Source organism: Ylistrum balloti, unplaced genomic scaffold (genome assembly GCF_031769215.1).
Source record: "Ylistrum balloti isolate Yb309-2 unplaced genomic scaffold, AGI_CSIRO_Ybal_v1 Utg369668, whole genome shotgun sequence".
Classification (NCBI taxonomy): domain Eukaryota; kingdom Metazoa; phylum Mollusca; class Bivalvia; order Pectinida; family Pectinidae; genus Ylistrum; species Ylistrum balloti.
Window position 1 is genome coordinate 1,739,830 of NW_026781915.1, and position 24,587 is coordinate 1,764,416.

Consider the following 24,587-nt stretch of genomic DNA (forward strand, 5'->3'; position numbering starts at 1 on the left):
CCAACGTTACCTGTAATGTCTAGTGCCACACCCAATATAACTAACCTTGACTAAGTATGACCCAACCTTACCTGTAATGTCTAGTGCCACACCGTATATAACTCACCATGACTAAGTATAACCCAACGTTACCTGTAATGTCTAGTGCCACACCCAATATAACTAACCTTGACTAAGTATGACCCAACCTTACCTGTAATGTCTAGTGCCACACCGTATATAACTCACCATGACTAAGTATAACCCAACGTTACCTGTAATGTCTAGTGCCACACCCAATATAACTAACCTTGACTAAGTATGACCCAACCTTACCTGTAATGTCTAGTACCACTACCTGTAATGTCTAGTGCCACACCGTATATAACTCACCATGACTAAGTATAACCCAACGTTACCTGTAATGTCTAGTGGCACACCCAATATAACTAACCTTGACTAAGTATGACCCAACCTTACCTGTAATGTCTAGTACCACTACCTGTAATGTCTAGTGCCACACCGTATATAACTCACCATGACTAAGTATAACCCAACCTTACCTATAATGTCTAGTACCACTACTTGTAATGTCTAGTGCCACACCGTCTATAACTCACCATGACTAAGTATAACCCAACCTTACCTGTAATGTCTAGTACCACTACCTGTAATGTCTAGTGCCACACCGTATATAACTCACCATGACTAAGTATAACCCAACGTTACCTGTAATGTCTAGTGCCACACCCAATATAACTAACCTTGACTAAGTATGAACCAACCTTACCTGTAATGTCTAGTGCCACACCGTATATAACTCACCATGACTAAGTATAACCCAACGTTACCTGTAATGTCTAGTGCCACACCCAATATAACTAACCTTGACTAAGTATGACCCAACCTTACCTGTAATGTCTAGTGCCACACCGTATATAACTCACCATGACTAAGTATAACCCAACGTTACCTGTAATGTCTAGTGCCACACCCAATATAACTAACCTTGACTAAGTATGACCCAACCTTACCTGTAATGTCTAGTGCCACACCGTATATAACTCACCATGACTAAGTATGACCCAACCTTACCTGTAATGTCTAGTGCCACACCCAATATAACTAACCTTGACTAAGTATAACCCAACGTTACCTGTAATGTCTAGTGCCACACCCAATATAACTAACCTTGACTAAGTATGACCCAACCTTACCTGTAATGTCTAGTGCCACACCGTATATAACTCACCATGACTAAGTATAACCCAACCTTACCTGTAATGTCTAGTGCCACTACCTGTAATGTCTAGTGCCACACCCTATATAACTCACCTTGACTAAGTATGACCCAACCTTACCTGTAATGTCTAGTGCCACACCCTATATAACTCACCTTGACTAAGTATAACCCAACCTTACCTGTAATGTCTAGTGCCAATACCTATAATGTCTAGTGCCACACCCTATATAAATCACATTGACTTACCTGTAGTTTGTATTGATCATTAAATCACATAAGTGCATGTAATTGTTCCTCCTAGTTTCTGCTTTTGATAATTTCTTACTGTATACCTACTGTGTAAACCTTTGTTTCCTCCTACTTTATATGTACTATGTGCTGTCATAACCTTAAATTCATTTACTGTTTCCTGGTGTATCTTGTAATGTTTAAGGGAAGTAACGCTACCTTTCTTTATGTTAGATTAGATTTTATTGCATGTTATATAAACTATCAAAGTCAGTTTGAACATGTTTTTCACAGGAATGCCTTAAAAAATGATAATGTATTGTTTTAATTTTTTTCTTCCAGTTGTTCATTTATGGAGATATAGACTGTAATTAGAGAATGGAGAAAGAACTGACGCTATAATTAGCTTTCTATTTCATCCTGATGGTTTAGTTTGTGTGACATTTGTTTGTGATAAATGATATACATGTAAAATTTCTTTCAAAAAAGTCTAGTTTTGATATACTGAGATATTAGTGTAAATTTGGTAGAAATGTTTACTGTTGTGTTCATGAATGTATTTGTCCCATTAGACATTGTGGTGGCCTGGTATGATGTATTGTATTCGTTGTTTTTATGAGAAACTTGACCAAGTATATTGGTGTAGTATTGGAGTTGTTTCAGTTACACATTATGTAAACAGGTAATGCTGTGAGTTGAAATTTCTCTCTGATGTGCAGACTCTTATAAGAAGTAATATACATGTAAACAGGCTGACAATGCATAATGTTGAGGACCTTCAAAAGGACCTAGAACGCAAGGCCAATATGGATGACAACACTGTCCGACCAAATTCACCCAACTGGAACACTCCTACTCCTGGACCGGGACAGGAAGCTCCCCTCGTATACTCACCACGCCACCCCCCTACTACACCGGAGAAGGCACACAGACCCAAGGTAGGTACAATCTACTACAGTGAAAAGCACCCTAACCCAGCTGAATACACACTCGCTTCACCACCCCACTAGTACACCTGGGAAGGCACCCTGACCCAAGATAGGTACACACTCACCATGCCTAATCCCTAACCCCTACCCCTCTATGACATGAAGTAGCACCCTGATCCAGCTAAGAACACACTCACAACACTTCCCACTTAATGGACCCTAGAAGTTCTGTCTTATTTCCTTAGGTCAAAGGCCCATCAGATGCAAAATACAATTAATCATATGTAAAGATAAAAAGTGAAACCCACCCGTGTAATGTGTGCAGTTTTCATGAGGAATTAAAGGTTCAGAAGTGTGATTGGAGGGGTTGTGGTGGGGGAAAAGGGGGTGGGGCAGTAAAAACAGTGGCCTGTTTGGGACAGTGAAAAATATATTTATTATAATATGACTCTCTTTTAAAAAACTTGTTCAAAATGTTAAAGAATGAAAGGTTTCATGTTATCATCCTTCGCATTTTATATCACAGCGATTGAACCATGAGCACATGTCTTGTGTATTCAGGAGTGTGTGTTGATATATTAGTATGCAGAGTGTCAATTGATACTATAGATTTATTATAACCAGCATCATTGGTATTTACAAAGCATATCCGAGTCTGACATTTATATATTCATTAAAATAGATAGGGATAGCCTTATCGTAACAAAATGTGTCATGAAACACACATGCCTGCATTCCGTGATCTGTATGTCAATCACATGCAATACATCATATTCACTGGATATGATATTGAAATATGAAAGAAAACTTGACTTGTGAAGATCATAATTACCTGATTTGGTCATTAATAGGTAGATAATTACTTCAAACACCGAACAATGTTGATAAGTATGAAGACAAGTGTTTGTGTGTGCAAAATAAATAAATCTAGGTTAATTGACAAGGTGAATGTGTAGTATTAGTAGAAGTGTATTTTCAGCCTCAGATATACCTGTGTAAGTTATGTAGTTGCACACATTACAGGGTTTTTAGGGGTACATAACCGAAAAATGGAATGGTATACTTAGACACTTTCATTTTGTTTCTTTAGTTATTCAGAGCCTAATCAGAGGAGTGACTTCTGTAATTACAGTGTTTCTGTTAAAGTGATTTCTTTGTTATAACTTTGTATTCTGATGAACTGATTCAAATCATTGCTTTTTGTGTTCTCAAGTTATTATTTTGTAAATGAATTGTAGCTTATCATGGGTATACTACCTGATCGACTGTTTCACCACAATAGATATACCATACCCTGGGTAAGTGTGATGGCTTTATAGCTAAGTCATCACAGGGCAGAACAAAAGTGTGGCTAAATAGTTGTGTCATCTCAACGTAGGGAAACATGCACGGCTAAATAGCTAAGTCATCACAGGTTAGATAGTACATTTGTGTGGCTAAATAGTTGTGTCATCTCAGCGTAGGGAAACATGCACGGCTAAATAGCTAAGTCATCACAGGTTAAATAGGACATTTGTGTGGCTAAATAGTTGTGTCACCTCAGCATAGGGAAACATGCATGGCTAAATAGCTAAGTCATCACAGGTTAAATAGGACATTTGTGTGGCTAAATAGTTGTGTCACCTCAGCATAGGGAAACATGCATGGCTAACTAGCTAAGTCATCACAGGTTAAATAGGACATTTGTGTGGCTAAATAGTTGTGTCACCTCAGCATAGGGAAACATGCACAGCTAAATAGCTTAGTCATCACAGGTTAAATAGGACATTTGTGTGGCTAAATAGTTGTGTCACCTCAGTGTTGGGAAAACATGCACGGCTAAATAGCTAAGTCATCACAGGTTAAATAGGACATTTGTGTGGCTAAATAGTTGTTTCACCTCAGGTTAAGGAAAACATGCACAGCTAAATAGCTAAGTCATCACAGGTTAAGCAGGACATTTGTGTGGCTAAATAGTTGTGTCATCTCAGTGTAGGGAAACATGCATGGCTAAATAGCTTAGTCATCACAAGGCAGAACAAAAGTGTGGCTAAATAGTTGTGTCACCTCAGCGATTGAAAACATGCACAGCTAAATAGCAAATTCATCACAGGTTAAATAGGACATTTGTGTGGCTAAATAGTTGTGTCACCTCAGTGTAGGGAAACATGCATGGCTAAATAGCTAAGTCATCACAGGTTAAATAGGACATTTGTTTGGCTAAATAGCTATGTCACCTCAACATAGGGAAAATATACATGTGCCAAATAGCAAAGTCATCACAGGTTAAATAGGACATTTTGTTTGTATAAATAGCTATGTCATTTCAAGCTCACAAATACATCATGTTTGGCTAAATAGCTATGTCATTTCAAGTTCAAAAGTATATTGAAGGTGGCTAAATAGCTATATCACCTCAGGGTAAAGAGGACATTGTATATTATTAAATGGCTATGGCTGACTAAATTAGATTTGTTATATACTGGGTAAACCATGATATTTTCTGTGGCTAAATTTACATTATTTGGCAAATCTGATAAATAATGCTATTTGATAAATATTTTCTGTAAATTTTTTTTCTTTTAGAAATACTAAGTTCTAATTTGAGGAAGTTTATTGTGATCTTAAAGTGTGATTTGTTAGGTCAAATTTGACATTTTCTTTTATTTCAATAACAATCTGTGTTTCATTTGTTTTCACTAAATTTAAAGATAAATGCAATACCTTTACAGACAATTTTTCATATGATTCCTGATATCCTGACTTCAGTTCAGTGCAAAGTTTCATGTAGGTCAGACTGTCAAGTATGTTAGTTATATTTCAGACCACGACACTTCACCAACCAAGTTTATGTTTAGATGACTTTTGTAATTATCCTTATTCATGAAGTTTAGAAATTGTCTGATAATAGTAAAGAGCAGAATAATGTGTAGAGCTTTCTTTAAGTCACATGCGTTTTACAGTTTCCTAGCTGTCACAAAAGTAAGCAGCTAGACACATTTTTATAATACAGGTAACGAAAAATACAAAGGAAGGGACATAACTCTGGTAACACCCATAACATTAAGTGTTTAACTTCAAAATACATACATTGGTTTACTGATTATTGAGCATACGTACATTACAATGTATCTGTATCAATATCACAGAATACTCTTGTGTTGTGACTCTAGTTATACATGTACTACAATGTATCTGTATCAATATCACAGAATACTCTTGTGTTGTGACTCTAGTTATACATGTACTACAATGTATCTGTATCAATATCACAGAATACTCTTGTGTTGTGACTCTAGTTATACGTGTACTACAATGTATCTGTATCAATATCACAGAATACTCTTGTGTTGTGACTCTAGTTATACATGTACTACAATGTATCTGTATCAATATCACAGAATACTCTTGTGTTGTGACTCTAGTTATACGTGTACATCAGTGTATTATTATTTATAATCACCAACCATTTATCATTATTTATAATCACCAACCATTTATTATTTAAAATCACGAACCATTTATTATTATTTATAATCACCAACCATTTATTATTATTTATAATCACCAGCCACTTCAGTTCTTGTACTGATATATGGGTTTACACAGGTAAAACTACATATATTATATAAATTTACAATAATAAGCAGCTCAGGTAGGAAACTTACGCATCTAATAATGATTTTAGTATTTAAATATGTTTGTTGACTTTGTTTTTTACAATGCTCTTTCATCATGAAATTAACTGTTCCAGTTGTTGGTGCTGCAATCTACTATTCTATATGTCAGCTGTTGGTTTTGTTAACTTAATTATATCCTGGAATTTATTGTAAGCAGGAGTTAAACTTTTGTGATTTATCACAGTTTTGTGAGGCAAATTACCAGTTATTGTGGTGTTAATTTGTTGCCACAGCTTTTGTTAAAATAGTTGATCTAGACAAGAAATAATGATAACCTAATTCTTAATTGGTCATCAGAAGAAACTAGCATTAGTTTTTATCATTAAATAGTCATCCTAAGGATAAATGGCTTTGGCATGATGCCAAACAGATGTGATGTATACATTTATTTCCCTTAGAAGTTAAAAATTTTGAAAAGTGAAAATTATGTTTACCTGTTTGTCATGGAGACATAATCATTTATTCTTTGGTTATCAAACAGGAGATGCAGGAGACTCCTCGACCTGTATCCTCTCTACTCAAGGAAAAACTGGATTTGAAATTAGACCTTACCCGGCGAGTATTATCTTCACGAGATCAGGAATTCGCTAGGCCTGGAGGTGTTGATAGTCAGGTAAGATTGTAAGGTTTTTAGCTTGGAGATGATTACGTACTAATTAACCTGAATTTTTCATTCATGGCTATACATTTGTATCCATTTATACAGGCACACAACAAACATTTCCTGAAATTTGGATATACTGTAAAGTATAAACTGGGTATATAAAGTATGTTATTGTTAATGATTGTGAATATGTGATTTACTTTCATGAGTGTTGCAATCAAAGCAAAACTGATACAATTCAAAAAATAAAAATGAAAACACCAAATATAAAAGTGCTTGAATATCAAGGCCTTCATAAATATATGTAACCGGCAAATTATCAAAAATTTGCAAACCTGGAACGTCAGGTGTATTCCAGGTATTTTCTGTTGTAAGGAAACACTAACATTCTGTATTACAATTTCTAATAATAAATGTTTGAATTAATTTAAATATGGTCAGCATGAGATTTGTCCTGTTTTGTAGAGGGATGGAGAACCTGTAGCTATGGACCAGACAGTTGAAGGAAAAGAAGGGGAAGGGCAGCCCAAGACACGGAGACCGGTTCATATTGATGTTACACTGGACACTGGAGCTATGCCTGCAGCAGATACTACTCAGCAGACTCGTTCCCAAACCCCTTCACAGACCCCTTCACAGCCCACTTCACAGGTCCCTTCACAGGTCCCCTCACAAGCTCCAACTGTCCCTGATTCATCAGCCTCTCCACAACCTTCTGGTAATGCCACACCCACGGTGGTGACAGCTGTTGGGGGAGTGACAGGCATCCCTGGGGTACATGACTGTATACAATGTGCAATGGAAGCTGCAGCTCTGGCCAAGGGGGAGGTAAGTCTCTTAGTCTTTTATGTAGTTAAGTAAAAACTGAAATACCATGATGCTTGTTAATACCATTCCATCGGGTATACTGAAGAGAGACTCCTGTATGTTACACTTAAATTAATCATTTGGTGAAATCTGATTTATCATTCACTGAAGATTTTGTGTAAACATTTAGAAAGCACAACTTAGCATGTTGATTAAAGGTACAAGTACAAAAAGTGTACGTAAAGGAATTTTTTTGAGGTTTGAAATTTAGATATAAAATACAAACTCTCAAAAATTCCAAAACAACAGAGTATTTTCAAAAGAAAAGATAAATGAGCACATTATGAATCATCGTTACTGTCAAATTGTTAGTCTGTGACCTTCAGGTGTAAACAGTGTCCTCAGACACAATAGGTAATGAATTCTCCCGGTTTCAATGAATTTCTACAACTGCGACCTTGTTAGTCTGTGGCCTTCAGATATAAGCAGTGTCCTCAGACAAGTCATTTGGTCAGTCTGACCTAATAAAGAGACAACTATTTAATTATTGTTCCACTGATGAACTGTCTTAGCTATGTTCTTCCTATACATTTGACAAGTCAGTAAACTAAATCTCACTTTACACTGTGCCAATCTCACTATACATTATACCAACCTCACTATACACTGTACCAATCTCACTATACATTACACCAGTCTCACTATACATTACACCAATCTCACTATACATTACACCAGTCTCACTATACATTACACCAGTCTCACTATACATTATACCAGTCTCACTATACATTACACCAGTCTCACTATACATTATACCAATCTCACTATACATTATACCATTCTCACTATACATTATACCAGTCTCACTATACATTATACCAATCTCACTATACATTATGCCAATCTCACTATATATTACACCAGTCTCACTATACATTGTACCAGTCTCACTATACATTATACCAATCTCACTCTATACTTAACCAATCTCACTATACATTGTACCAGTCTCACTATAAATTGTACCAATCTCACTATACATTATACCAATCTCACTATACATTATACCAATCTCACTCTATATTTAACCAGTCTCACTATACATTATATCAGAGTCACTATACATTATACCAACCTCACTATACATTGTATCAATTTCACTATACACTACCAACTTCAATAACACTGTGCCATTCTCAATTTAGACTTTACCAATTTTACTATACACTTTTACTAATCTCGCTATACACAGTTCCAGTCTCAATTTACACTTTACCAATCTCACTGTACACAAATTTTTAAACTACAATATATGTGTAATTTAAATCCCCAAGTTATTGAGAAAATAAATAAAACTTTATGGTTAAAACTCTGTTATAAATGTGTCACTGTATAATTTTATTTTATTTACATTGTGCTTTTAATGTCACTGCCATTAAAGTGCTCCTGTTGATTGATCTCAGCATAGCACTGATTAATCAACTGGTTTGTAATTTACATTATTTGATACGCTGTAGTGAAACTTCACTTGATGAATCACAGACCAGGCAATTAAGTCTTTATACAAGGTGATAATGTAGTATTTAATCAAACTCAACAATATGTGATCAATGATTTGCTTTTAACAGTTAAATTTGTTACTGAAAAAATCCATATATAATTGTAATATAGGTTATGTATATTAATATGGGGAGAATTGATTGTAAGAAATGTTACATACAAACTGAGGTGTGCAGGTGCATTAGACAGTGTACTATTGATCAGGGCCTGAAAAGAAACCATAGTATCAGTTGGATCAATCTGATTACATCTAACAGCATATAATGGGCAATCTTAGTGAGATAGGATCTTATTGATATGTTAATAACTGTGTATTGTAAGGCAAGGTGTGGCGTAACAATGTGCTGACTAACCATTCTCTGACCAGGTATTGTACAGTTGACTCTATACCAGAGGGGAAATCAATGACACAAATCAATACTCATTTAGTCCGACCTACTTTATCGATTGCTTTTTTTATATTAAGTAAAAGACTCTGGGTAATAGAATCTACTGTCAAATGCGTTTATAGATTAAGGGAAAATTACAACTCAGTAGGGATATATATGTATTTATGTAGGTTAGAGAGAAATGGTGACTCCTGAAGGTATATACAGATTAGCTGACCTTTTAATGGCATATAGGCTATGAATATTTTGGTTTTAAAGAGGTTATAACTCCTACAGGCATGTATAGGTTACAAGGAAGTTTTACATCCTATAGGCAGATGTAAATTACAGATAATTCCTATAGGTTACCAAGAAGTAAGAATTCCTATAAGGTTATGTAGGTTTTAGAAAACTTATACCTCCAGTGGGAAGAAATAAGGATCCCTTTTACAGGCTTCAGGGATGTTATATCTTTCTAGGTATGTATAGGTTACAGAGAAGTTAACCCTCCTCTAGGTATGTATAGGTTACAGAGAAGTTAACCCTCCTCTAGGTATGTACAGGTTACAGAGAAGTTATACCACTCTAGGTATGTATAGGTTACAGAGAAGTTAACCCTCCTCTAGGTATGTATAGGTTACAGAGAAGTTATACCTCTCTAGGTATGTATAGGTTACAGAGAAGTTATACCTCTCTTGGTATGTATAGGTTACAGAGAAGTTATACCTCTCTAGGTAGGTTACAGAGAAGTTATACCTCTCTAGGTATGTACATGTTACAGAGAAGTTATACCTCTCTAGGTATGTATAGGTTACAGAGAAGTTATACCTCCTCTAGGTATGTGTTGGTTACAGAGAAGTTATACCTCCTCTAGGTATGTACAGGTTACAGAGAAGTTATACCTCTCTAGGTATGTATAGGTTACAGAGAAGTTATACCTCCTCTAGGTATGTACAGGTTACAGAGAAGTTATACCTCCTCTAGGTATGTATAGGTTACAGAGAAGTTATACCTCTCTAGGTATGTATAGGTTACAGAGAAGTTATACCTCTCTAGGTATGTATAGGTTACAGAGAAGTTATACCTCTCTAGGTATGTATAGGTTACAGAGAAGTTATACCTCTCTAGGTATGTACAGAAGTTACCTCCTCTAGGTATGTACAGGTTAGAGAAGTTATACCTCTCTAGGTATGTACAGGTTACAGAGAAGTTATACCTCTCTAGGTATGTACAGGTTACAGAGAAGTTATACCTCCTCTAGGTATGTATAGGTTACAGAGAAGTTATACCTCTCTAGGTATGTATAGGTTACAGAGAAGTTATACCTCCTCTAGGTATGTACAGGTTACAGAGAAGTTATACCTCTCTAGGTATGTATAGGTTACAGAGAAGTTATACCTCTCTAGGTATGTACAGGTTACAGAGAAGTTAACCCTCCTCTAGGTATGTATAGGTTACAGAGAAGTTATACCTCCTCTAGGTATGTACAGGTTACAGAGAAGTTAACCCTCCTCTAGGTATGTACAGGTTACAGAGAAGTTATACCTCCTCTAGGTATGTATAGGTTACAGAGAAGTTATACCTCTCTAGGTATGTATAGGTTACAGAGAAGTTATACCTCTCTAGGTATGTATAGGTTACAGAGAAGTTATACCTCTCTAGGTATGTACAGGTTACAGAGAAGTTATACCTCCTCTAGGTATGTACAGGTTACAGAGAAGTTATACCTCTCTAGGTATGTATAGGTTACAGAGAAGTTATACCTCTCTAGGTATGTACAGGTTACAGAGAAGTTATACCTCCTCTAGGTATGTACAGGTTACAGAGAAGTTATACCTCCTCTAGGTATGTACAGGTTACAGAGAAGTTATACCTCTCTAGGTATGTACAGGTTACAGAGAAGTTAACCCTCCTCTAGGTATGTGTTGGTTACAGAGAAGTTATACCTCCTCTAGGTATGTACAGATTACAGAGAAGTTATACCTCTCTAGGTATGTATAGGTTACAGAGAAGTTATACCTCCTCTAGGTATGTGTTGGTTACAGAGAAGTTATACCTCCTCTAGGTATGTACAGGTTACAGAGAAGAAGTTACAGAGAAGTTATACCTCCTCTAGGTATGTGTTGGTTACAGAGAAGTTATACCTCCTCTAGGTATGTACAGGTTACAGAGAAGTTATACCTCTCTAGGTATGTACAGGTTACAGAGAAGTTATACCTCTCTAGGTATGTACAGGTTACAGAGAAGTTATACCTCTCTAGGTATGTACAGGTTACAGAGAAGTTATACCTCCCTCCTCTAGGTAGTGTACTAGGTAGGTTACAGAGAAGTTATACCTCCTCTAGGTATGAGTAGGATAAAGAGAATTTAAACCACAACGAGGTATGTAAAGATTACAGAGAAGTTATACCTCTAAAGGTATGTTTAGGTTACAGAGAAGTTATACCTCCTCTAGGTATGTACAGGTTACAGAGAAGTTATACCTCCTCTAGGTATGTATAGGTTACAGAGAAGTTATACCTCCTCTAGGTATGTACAGGTTACAGAGAAGTTATACCTCCTCTAGGTATGTACAGGTTACAGAGAAGTTATACCTCCTCTAGGTATGTACAGGTTACAGAGAAGTTATACCTCTCTAGGTATGTACAGGTTACAGAGAAGTTATACCTCTCTAGGTATGTACAGGTTACAGAGAAGTTAACCCTCCTCTTGGTATGTACAGGTTACAGAGAAGTTATACCTCTCTAGGTATGTATAGGTTACAGAGAAGTTATACCTCTCTAGGTATGTATAGGTTACAGAGAAGTTATACCTCCTCTAGGTATGTATAGGTTACAGAGAAGTTATACCTCCTCTAGGTATGTACAGGTTACAGAGAAGTTATACCTCTCTAGGTATGTATAGGTTACAGAGAAGTTATACCTCTCTAGGTATGTATAGGTTACAGAGAAGTTATACCTCTCTAGGTATGTACAGGTTACAGAGAAGTTATACCTCTCTAGGTATGTACAGGTTACAGAGAAGTTATACCTCTCTAGGTATGTATAGGTTACAGAGAAGTTATACCTCTCTAGGTATGTACGTATAGGTTACAGAGAAGTTATACCTCCTCTAGGTATGTATAGGTTACAGAGAAGTTATACCTCCTCTAGGTATGTATAGGTTACAGAGAAGTTATACCTCCTCTAGGTATGTGTTGGTTACAGAGAAGTTATACCTCCTCTAGGTATGTACAGGTTACAGAGAAGTTATACCTCTCTAGGTATGTACAGAGGTTACAGAGAAGTTATACAGGTTACTCCTCTAGGTATGTATAGGTTACAGAGAAGTTATACCTCCTCTAGGTATGTACAGGTTACAGAGAAGTTATACCTCCTCTAGGTATGTATAGGTTACAGAGAAGTTATACCTCCTCTAGGTATGTATAGGTTACAGAGAAGTTATACCTCCTCTAGGTATGTATAGGTTACAGAGAAGTTATACCTCCTCTAGGTATGTATAGGTTACAGAGAAGTTATACCTCCTCTAGGTATGTATAGGTTACAGAGAAGTTATACCTCCTCTAGGTATGTACAGGTTACAGAGAAGTTATACCTCTCTAGGTATGTACAGGTTACAGAGAAGTTATACCTCCTCTAGGTATGTACAGGTTACAGAGAAGTTATACCTCCTCTAGGTATGTATAGGTTACAGAGAAGTTATACCTCCTCTAGGTATGTACAGGTTACAGAGAAGTTATACCTCCTCTAGGTATGTACAGGTTACAGAGAAGTTATACCTCCTCTAGGTATGTACAGGTTACAGAGAAGTTATACCTCCTCTAGGTATGTATGTACAGGTTACAGAGAAGTTATACCTCTCTAGGTATGTCAGGTTACAGAGAAGTTATACCTCCTCTAGGTATGTATAGGTTACAGAGAAGTTATACCTCTCTAGGTATGTACAGGTTACAGAGAAGTTATACCTCTCTAGGTATGTATAGGTTACAGAGAAGTTATACCTCTCTAGGTATGTATAGGTTACAGAGAAGTTATACCTCCTCTAGGTATGTTAAGGTTACAGAGAAGTTATACCTCTGCTAAGCATATTAAGTGTACAGTCACACTTTACCAGGGTAAACTTACCTGTTACTCTGATATATTTATGCTATCAAGGTTAGCTTGTGAAGGAAAACTTGTTCAGCAAATTGTTCTACATGTACTGAAAAGATAAATCTCCTTTTGATGCATGGTAAACCTAACTTAGCTGAATTTTTCCCTTTGGACATGTAGTATAACGGCTCCTGACATGAAGAATGATTTATTTTTGTAAAATCTGACCTGAAGAAGTTCATTTGAATGGGTATCGTGTAAATTTTCTGATATAGAACTGTTCATAATCATGTGATATCATTTGTATACCAATGAATAACAATTCTGGTATTTCATCAGAGCTTTCACAATTTGGTCGCTGTTTTCTTTATTGTTGGTGATATGTATATCAGTGATAAATCTGTAGACAACTTATAAAAAGCTTGTGTTTAATGATTAATAGAATATTCATGAGCTACTCCTTATAACTTTGGGTAGAAATCAATGTCCTCTTCTTTAATGGAATTTTTATGAAAGAACATGATGATATCCATAGCATAATAAGCTGTGCTTTGATGTGTTGAATCAAGTTGTGTAACCAAACAGGTAGTGTCAGAGTCTTTTACCGTAGTCATTCTGACAAACTCCTCTATATTAGTGAGACTAATGTTTTCACCTTAACTAATCTGACATGGACATTTAATGTGTATCGTTTGTGTCTGTTCCATGTTTATCTCCATAATTATCAGGCCAATGTCTTAATAAAATTTATTGATCTAAAAACATCAACAAGCTAAACGATGTGACATGTTGGTGATTGACATATATTATTCCACTTAATTGCTTGATATTGCATTTAGCTTAAATTACATTGTGTAAAATGCACATTTCCTCAGGAATACTACACCATGAGGTGATATGTAGGTCACTGTGACCTATATTTTATGTTTAACTGACTTGGGTTATATATTTCATCAGATACAGCTTTACATGCTATCTGGGCCTGACAGTCCTCAGAAATATAACGTATTGATATTGAGAATTGAGAGAAAAGAGTGCATGTAAAACTGCCACACCAAAAAAAATGTGTAACGTCTTAAGTAGTTTCACATGTTGTCAACAGCAGAACTTGTTCAGAGGCATAAGATACATAGAGTCAATAGTGATAATCAAGGACACCTGTTGTCTATCGTAGAACATGTCCTTAAATATTTAAGACTCATGCCTCTTTTTAGTAGTTCTTGTTCTAAGAGATTAATAAAATCCTGTCAGTCGTAAAACTTTTGATAATATATATATAGACGTCAGTTTACAACAGTAGAGACTGTCCTAAGAGATTACACCCTTGTTGCCAACAGTAGAATCTGTCCTAAAAGATAAGACACATGTGTTGTCTTAGTAAAACCTGTCCTTAAGATAAGACACATGTCTACAGTAGAACCTGTCCTAAGAGATAACACACAAAGGACAGCATGTTTTTAAAAACAGTTTTCTTTCAGATTAGAAAAAAAACATGTTTTAGACTGATATGTAGTGACAACTTTAAGTGATAATTTATTATAAAGATCTTGAGTTGTTTTAACTAATTAACCACTGGGTGCTATGTTATCAGTATTTTGTTCAGGATAAGGGGGTTTAGATTGTCAATTTTGGTATGAATATGCTCCATCCCATAATGCTTCATTGATTACATACAGGTATATTCAAACAGAATTTAAAACCAGCACTTAAGTGAAGAGAAAATGAGATGGATTATGTTATGGTTGTTAAGCATGGTTGAAGCTTCCTTAGTGATGATCTATAAAACTACTCTTTCGAATGATTGATTTACATGTTCTCATGACACTGGGTGTGTACACATTAGTGTGAACTTATCTGTCTACAAAAATGTTTTCAAATCTAATCTAAGTCTAAACATTTCATAGCTTTGATAATTATATCCCTGACTTAATAAAAGGTTATAAAGAATTTTTTTCGTTAGGTCTGTTTGACTGTTTATACTGATGTGTCTATCCAAACTCTTAATCACTTGAGGCCATAAAGTCAAAAGGTGGTGTTAAACAAGTATAATTCTCCATGAGGAGTTGATGAATCTGTACATTTTACCACAAGGAGATGATGAATCTGTACATTTCATCACAAGGAGATGATGAATCTGTACATTTTACCACAAGGAGATGATGAATCTGTACATTTTACCACAAGGAGATGATGAATCTGTACATTTTACCACAAGGAGATGATGAATCTGTGCATTTCACCACAAGGAGATGATGAATCTGTACATTTTACCACAAGGAGATGATAACATTTTACCACAAGGAGATGATGAATCTGTACATTTTACCACAAGGAGATGATGAATCTGTACATTTTAACACAAGGAGATGATGAATCTGTACATTTTACCACTAGATAGTGTTGAATCTCAATATTTTACTACCAGTTGGTGTTGAAGTTCAACATTTTACCACTAGGTGGTGTTGTAGTTCAGTTTTACCACTAGGTGGTGTTGAAGTTCAACATTTTACCACTAGGTGGTGTTAATATAGTAGCCTTTACTAAAAGAAGAACAAGAAAATGTTATTTTTTTTCAGATTTAATTGAAGTGTGTGAACAATAAATAAAAGTGACCTGATTTTTCACACTATATTTAAATATCACAGATTTGTACACATATGTTTCAACTAAAATTTGCTTCAAAAACATAGGAAAAAGATCAGTATTTAGGACAAAGGCATCTAGGTCTGATTTATGTTATTAGGAAATAGGTGTGTATACTCTAGTGATTGTTTTATGATGAATGATTAACGGCTAATTTCCCCTCTACTAGCTAGGCACTAGCTAGTGATTATGCAAAGTAGTATCTATTGACTAAAGAGCGATTGGCTGATGATTAATTAGTGATGAGCTTTAACTAACTACTCAGTGATTAGCTGAGGGATTGCTGCAAACTTTTGATATTGATTATAAGGTATAATGAGTTTTGTTAAATTTTTGCGATTTTAACGTTAATTCTCAAGGAAACTAACTTTTTTCATTGTCATTCACAGATTTCTGGAAAAATGTACAATAGAATTGCTACCAATCTATCTACAAACATGTTAGAAGGTTTTTTTGCAGTTAATTACTAGGAATCTAACACAATTCAGTCAGCATACATTTTTGCTACTAGAGTTTTTACTTCTCCTGATTTGTCATAATCGGTAGCCACTTTATTGTCCTCATCTACCGTTGCTATGTTGATACCACCTTGTATAAGGCACATTGCTGCATTTCTGTGACCATGGATGATGGCTGTGTGAAGAGCCGTCCTCTGCTTGTTGTCATAACTATTAATATTAACACCACACCGAAGCAGCAGACGCATACAGTCTGTGTTTCCTGTTCGTGCCGAATAATGGAGGGGTGTTGACCCCTGGAGATCACGAAGGTTAATGTTAGCACCATATTGAAGTAGTAGGCTTGTCACACTAATATTTCCTGAGTCTATAGCATTGTGTAAGGGTGTCTTGTTCCCTATAGTCAGCATGTTAACGTTAGCAGCATGCTTCAGTAGGAGAGATGTTATATCAGATGAACCGTTTGTTGTAGCGAGGTGTAAGGCAGATTTACGAAATGTTGTTGTAAGGTTTACATCTGCACCATTGTCTATTAGTATCCTAGTTATCGGGAAATGACTAATTGCACAGGCCATGTGGAGGGGTGTTCGTCCCATTAACTTTTCCTTAGTGTTGACATTGGCTTGGCTCCTACGCAGAATCAGTTTAACTACATCCAGGTAGCCCTCTGACACTGACAAATGTAGTGGTGTAGTCCCTGTGCGATCCTTACTACTCACATCCGCATTCTTTGAAATAAGTAATTTGGTGAGATCTGGGTGTTTATATCCAATGGTCATATGGAGAGCATTTCTGCCGGAATTGTCACTTGAATTTACATCTGCACCCCTTTCAATTAGAAAAGATGTCATCTTCAAATTGTTCTTCAGTAAAGACATATGGAATGAGGATCGTCCAGTCTTATCGCCAGCATTAATGGCTGCTCCTCGTTCTACCACCATTTCTACAGCCTTGAATCGGTCACCCATGATAAGTTTATGTAGCAAAGTGTTGCCACTTTTATGGCACACAGTCTCGTTGACATCAGCTCCGTGGTCTATGAGTATCTTGGATGTGGCTAGATTGTTGTAGAGGATAGATTTGAGTAGTGGTGTCTCACCATCATTGTCTCGACTGTTGATATCCACTCCTAGCTCCAACATGATACGTAGAATCTGTGGTCGAACACGTTGGGCCACACAGTGGAGAGCTGTGGTACCTTCAGACGTGATGGTTGTAAATATTTCTGGGCAGAATTGGTCATACTTATTCATTATATTAACTATCTCATCTTCATCACCAAGAACTATGGCCTTGACCAAGGCCTCAGAACCGGCCTCTAGCTCTGCGTAGTTCTTCATTAGGTAGGTCATAATCCACAAAACTTTTAAACTTTAGAAATTCATTCACAAACTTTTGCTACTCATTTTGTGAAAAGATACAAATTATTTAAGTCAGAACATTATAAAAAGAACATTATAATGGCATTCGTAGAGTCATGAATCCTATACACTTGTATGAAATTCATTAAATATATTCAATACTGTTCATTAGATACCACACTTGTGTAATCACTGGATGGTACTTTTCTGTTATCCTCTTTAGAAACACGTCCCTTTCTACATTCATTAAGAAGACAGGTCTCAGTATGTACCAATGTAACCAGTCTGTTGTGAATCTCGAATAGAGACTATGGTTGGTAAGGGCTGTAGACTCTCAATCCAAATGTTTATAGCTGGCACTGAAGCAGCTTGTTTTATGGATAAGTCGTTATGGTTTTCTGGAGAGGTACTTGTAGGTATCTACCTGCCTGTCTTAGATCTTCCTAGTAAACCAGCGATTAGGACACTTCATACAGGGCTGTATATCATCGCAAACTTTGGTCTACTCTTAAATCCTCAACAATTTTTGCTTGTTATCCTCGACTGACCAGTAAATCCAGTATTATAGAAAACACTTCAACAATAGTCATCCGCAGTCTTATATATACCTTATCCTGTTTTTGCTGGGATTATGATTCTTACGTATTCACATCTTGCCACTTTTGAAAAACACATACAAGAATATATCTGAATAATTTTCACAGCAATTTAAAAGTTGAGCAGTACAGTGACGTACAACTTGTCCCACACTTACATGACCACAAAATTAAACAGGAATATGTCAAAATGTAATTCTCTGATTATACATTGCACCAGTCCACTAAGTAGAATGATAAGGAGCCATGATGTGTATTGTTGGTTGAGTGTGTTGGTATGTAACTGACGTCTGAGGAGGGAGACAGTTGCTATTTTCCCACCTAAGTACAACAAGGGATTAGGTGTGTTTGTCAACAGTCAATAACCTGTCACTTTCCTTGCAAATCAATTTCCAAGTGTAATAACTTTCTCCTCAAGTGCTTTTACCTGTGGGTGATTGTACTCGTTCTAGTCGGGTAATCCACACAGCCCTAACTTTACCTATATCCACCTGTACAACTCCCAACGGCCTGGTCATCTGCAGTAACAGTTGGAATTCAACATGGACACAAACCTCCCTTTGTCCCGTCTCATTGGAATAACTATCCAGGTCCAATCGTGTAATTTTTTACAGCCGTTTAGATCATATCTCTGCACGTTATGATAGGCAGCGCTATGCGTTATACCTAATAGTGTTTGACTTCTCATATCACCTATCAATTTAACATTAAATTTCCTACGGGGGAACAAGGTGGTCGCTGTTGACTCCTGTCTCCTTTTACCTGTGGTTAGGAATAATTATTGGCTAAGTTTGATTTTGTCTTAATACATGTGGGTGTGTCCTTTGAAGCAAGAAATCCTTTTTCTGCTGGACAATTTCCAATAGATTTAATTGAAAGAGTAAGTGTCTGTTGTAAATGCCATTGATGGACAAGCAGTTTGTAATGGTAAAGCAAACTTAAAGAGTCTATAAGACTGACTGTATCACAAGCTTGTCTGCATGGTCGACTTTTACCTTATCCTCAAATTTTGAAAAGTAAACTTGTCTTGCACACTTGATGTCTCATGTCGCTTGTTAAGTGTACACAGAGTTTTAGTGGTATGTAAAACAAACATGACTGTTGTTTACATAAGCCTGGCTGTGTTAGGATAAGTGATGGCCCTATGGGCCTGGTGCCACTCCACTGCACCAGTCAGTCCAGTGGACTTCTTACCTCTACAATCTTAATCTAATTTTCCAATGTAGTTAATACCTGGTGGTCCAGCTGCACTGGCATCAGTTTAAGGTCACCCTCTGGTCAAGCAGGACCTTCACTGACCCCTTCTCAAGTTGTGGTAATCGTAGTGGTAATCGTGTTTGACATCTTGTTGATTATTGTGATATTGATCAATATAACCAGGATTTGTTATACACAAGCTTAGTCAGCTGATGGCTTTACAAACAGAAATGTTTATTGTTAACCTCATCTTTCATTTTGTCTGTACTTTGTCTCCAGATTCAGCATTAGACTTTAGATATTCCTGGATGCCTGGTGCCGACTTGCAGATTATTTTTCATATTCACAAATTTCATTTGATAAAAGACTGAAGCTAAGGGTTTTATAGTTAAAAACTAATTGATGAATTTCAGATAAACTGTTGACCATAGGGAATGAGGGAAAGGCAATTTAAATAGCCAGGCTGTTAGCATAAAGATATGTATTGGTATAAGCCATTAACAGTTATTGACAGCGGTACGCGGGGCACATGGTGTCAGTGTTAGTGTATTGCTCTTTGTATGGCAGTTTAAAGAAATCCTGTTATTGCCATCAGTCTATAAGCATTGCTCATATAAACTGAGAATTTGAAATGGCATGAGTTGTCAAATATGAATGATTTGTATGAATAATGAATCAAAATTGAAATATACATTAATATTCAGTTGTAGTGTTAAAGTGTTGGCCTCTCTTGTGACTTATCAAACAGTCACACAATACAGGGTGTAGACATCACAGATCTCAGGTGAAAACTGGGTGTGAGAGAAACGTATCACCACGTAAAATAAGCTCTACTAGCCAGGAAAAAAATCATGTCTTATTGTCTTTGAAAGAAAAGATTTTAGATAAGAATTCTTGACTCGAAGAATAAATTGGAAATATTCCAATAATGGAAGTGTTATGACTGTTGTATTCATGTTTACTCATGTATAGGATATTTGATTTTATACACGCTGGCAATGTATTAGATTTTTTGTTGTCTCTTTCACTGGTTTTTCATTCCAGACCAGTTAAAAAATGCTTGTATTTTTTCTCAGCTTCATTTATCAAAATAATAAGTACACTGGTATATATGGATTTTGGGAATTTCTTGTTTCTGTATTAGAACATCATCATTCCCAGTTACCAGCCATCTAAGCATAGTTTCCAGACTCTATTATTGTGTGAATTTTACTGTATATATCATCATCATCATTTCATTATACATCATTAACATGACATACCATATTTTTACATCAACAAATTTTCTTGATGTCCCAAAACTTGGTAGTTATTTATTCTGGACGTTGACAGATTCTAGATTCTGAGGTTATATATTTTATGATGTGATTTGTCGGAGTGGTTATCAGAATATTTCAGCTTGTATTTGTATCAACATACAAAATAACAAAGTTATTTGTTTTACAGAAACGCCCTGTTGGCCACACTCACCCGGTACAAGGTACAGGGTAAGTTTTTATCTTGTCCTCTCTCCACTGGAACTGATTCATTTCATCTAAAAGTTGGGCTTCAGTATTCAAATTAGAGACAGGAATTGATAATTTTCTTCACTGCTGTATAATATCAATATTATATACTGTAATTTGACAAAAGACAAAGTAAGATATGTGATCAGAATATGTACCATGTGACAAGAAAATGTATCATGTGATCAGAGAATGTATCATGTGATCAAAGTATGTAATCTGTAATTAGAGTACATAAATTGTAATCAAGAGTATTTAACCTGTAATCAGAGTATGTAAATTGTTATCACTATATGTAACCTTGATCAGAGTATGTTATCTGTAATCAGAGTATGTAACCTTGATCACAGTATGTTATCTGTAATCAGAGTATGTAACCTTGATCAGAGTATGTTATCTGTAATCAGAGTATGTAACCTTGATCAGAGTATGTTATTTGTAATCAGAGTACATAATTTGTAATCAGAGTGTTTATCCTATTTCATTAAGATTATCCATTAACAGTATTACTTGTGCTTTTTCTTTATATATATATGAGAGAATTTAGTCTTGATGGTATCTTATTTCCTGATCATAGTGAGAACAAGGAGAATCACATGACCAATGGTCACCATAATGGCCACCACCATGTCCAAAGCGAACGCCCACATACTAGTGCTGGTCACCACATAGAGCTCCAGTTGTCCATTCCAGGAGACACCTCCCTGGACACCACACATTCCAGTGACGCATCCCAAGCCACTCCTAAAGGGTACCGATCCTCTGCACGCCATCACCCCTCTCCAAGGTTCGGACCGTTTGCTGGGTAAGGCAATTTATTTCATATCATATAAGTAGCTATTAAAGAATCACTCACTTTAGAAAGATGGGAGGATTTTGACTGGTATGTGAGAAGTTTAGTACCATCAAGTTATGGGCTGTTCAAATCACACCATTTGATATTTCATAAAGTTGATTCAATCTCTATGATGATTTGTTGTTGACTGATTAAAACTTCAACATGGTAACCACAGTAACCATTTTGTCACATGATTGTTAAACTATTTTTCATGAACAAAACCTACCATCTTTGAATTTTTTATACTTTCAATGAATATTCAGAATTTAAATTCATCAGATTTGTTAGAAAAATTGTGAAGTTTGTCTACCCATTCGTCGATTGTCAGATGACTTTTATGGGCCATGGCCCTCTTGTTTTGAATCATGTTTTAGTATATTGTCAGTTTTTGGCAATTTAACGGGTTGATGAATTCACACTTCCATAATAATTGTTATATAAACAGCATATCAAAACCACACAAAGCACAATAATTTTTAGTGTAATATTTTGAGCATGTGAAGTGCTGAAATAAAATTATGTCAAAATAGTGTTTAGGATTACGAGGGTAGATGATCAACATACAGAGAAAATAGGTTCCTTTATAACTCCATTTTAAAAGGGAAAAGTGTTTTTCATAATAGAGAACACTTCCCATCTCAATTACAACAGGATTTTAAATAAAATCTCTTAATATATATATATATAACAATTGTTGTTGCCTTTATGGCACACTTTTATAGATTTATGTGGAAATAAAAAATCATTTCCTACAGATACCCAATACAATAATAACAAAATTCCTGTTTGCAAATTTCAGGAAGAAAGTGGCAACTGCGAGGGCGAGGCCATTTAGTGCTGTGGATGCTTATAGGTACATTGTGGCTCACCCCATCAGACCATCACTCGCTGAAAACGCTTACAACACGTCATACCAACAACAGCGCACAGAGGCCTGGAAACAGTCAGTACAGGCACGTGCACAGCAAAACAAAGGTAAGAAAAATAGGGATTAAGAGAATGTCTAATAATCGGGCAAAGTTTGGATGTCTCATAATCAGGGATTGTTGAGATGTTTCATAGGCAGGGATTGGGGGGATGTTTCATAGGCAGGGATTGGAGGGATGTTTTGTCGGGATTGATGGGATGCATTTTTTGGGAGGGGATGTCTTAAAGTCAAGCATTGATGGGATATCTTATATTGAAGTATTGTTGGGATGTGTCTTGGTCAGGGATTGGTGGGATGCAAGGATTGGTGAGACACATTGTTCGGATCGGTTGTCTTATAGTCAGGCATTGTTAGAGTGTCTCATGGTCAGGAATTGGTAGGATGTATTTAAGTTAGGGATTGGTGGGAGGCAGGGATTGGTGGGAGGCATTGTTGAGAGTGAATATGATAGTCAGGCTTTGGTAGGATGTCTTGTTGTCAGGGATTGGAGGGATGTCTTGTTGTCAGGGATTGGAGGGATGTCTTGTTGTCAGGGATTGGAGGGATGTCTTGTTGTCAGGGATTGGAGGGATGTCTTGTGGTCAGGGATTGGGAGGATATCTTGTGGTCAGGGATTGGAGGGATGTCTTGTTGTCAGGGATTGGAGGGATGTCTTGTTGTCAGGGATTGAAGGGATGTCTTGTTGTCAGGGATTGGAGGGATGTCTTGTTGTCAGGGATTGGAGGGATGTCTTGTGGTCAGGGATTGAAGGGATGTCTTGTTGTCAGGGATTGGTAGGATATCTTGTTGTCAGGGATTGGAGGGATGTCTTGTGGTCAGGGATTGGTAGGATATCTTGTGGTCAGGGAATGGAGGGATGTGTTTTGGTCAGGGATTTGTGGGATGTCTCACAGTCGGCATTAGTGATTTTTTTTTTAATGTAGCTGGTCTATGTTGTGTGATATTTGTAGATTTGTGTAATGATTAACTAGTACTAGCTGTTGTGTGTGTATTACCTATTGATGTGTGGTTGTATACCTTAATTATGTGCTGACAACAGGTGCATTAAGTTTTGTCAGCGAGGAAAATGAAGAAGGTAAGATCAGTTCTCAGTTTGATGACTTCTGATTTTATAAATTATACTGTTTTTGCTGATTCCATGGCAAAATATCGTCGTCTGTTTCTTTTGTACAAAAAGTAAATCTGAAAAGATGTCCAAGCTGCCTTGGTATTACTATGGTTACCAGGTATTCAAACTTACTGCAGTGTTTTATCAAAAATTGATCACATGTTGCTGAGTGATACAGGCTGTAGAGGCTTTCTGATATCTGTATAGTTTGTATATATCACCACCTTTATTTGGGGTGATGGTTGAGTAGTACGGAGAAGGTGTTAAACTGAGGAACATGGCACTGTTTTATCACAACTGTACAATCAGATCATTACGTGTGATATATATATATATATTCATTGGATGTCTTTATCAGTATCATGGTTTTATTGGGTTACCAGTGGCTCAGAGTGCTGGGAAGCTTGGACTAAAGCCTTGTTTATCTTCAATATTATATCTCATCATAGCGTCACCATAGAAATATTACCTAGCCTAAAAAC

General features: G+C 36.4%; 2 protein-coding genes across 2 annotated transcripts in view; one reads left to right on the forward strand and one right to left on the reverse strand.

Moving 5' to 3' along the window:
• The window catches only part of LOC132561310 (uncharacterized), a 59,067-nt gene that overhangs the window by 24,687 nt on the left and 9,793 nt on the right, over window positions 1-24,587 (forward strand). Inside the window, exons 21-26 of the mRNA XM_060226034.1 lie at window positions 2,202-2,388; window positions 6,520-6,651; window positions 7,108-7,470; window positions 21,173-21,213; window positions 21,809-22,036; window positions 22,869-23,044. Coding sequence (XP_060082017.1) covers window positions 2,202-2,388; window positions 6,520-6,651; window positions 7,108-7,470; window positions 21,173-21,213; window positions 21,809-22,036; window positions 22,869-23,044 — 1,127 coding nt within the window. The remainder of the gene's footprint in view (window positions 1-2,201; window positions 2,389-6,519; window positions 6,652-7,107; window positions 7,471-21,172; window positions 21,214-21,808; window positions 22,037-22,868; window positions 23,045-24,587) is intronic.
• LOC132561714 (putative ankyrin repeat protein RF_0381) lies at window positions 16,599-17,924 on the reverse strand. Its single transcript, XM_060226416.1, has one exon. It carries the CDS (start codon window positions 17,922-17,924, stop codon window positions 16,599-16,601), a length of 1,326 nt encoding a protein of 441 aa, XP_060082399.1.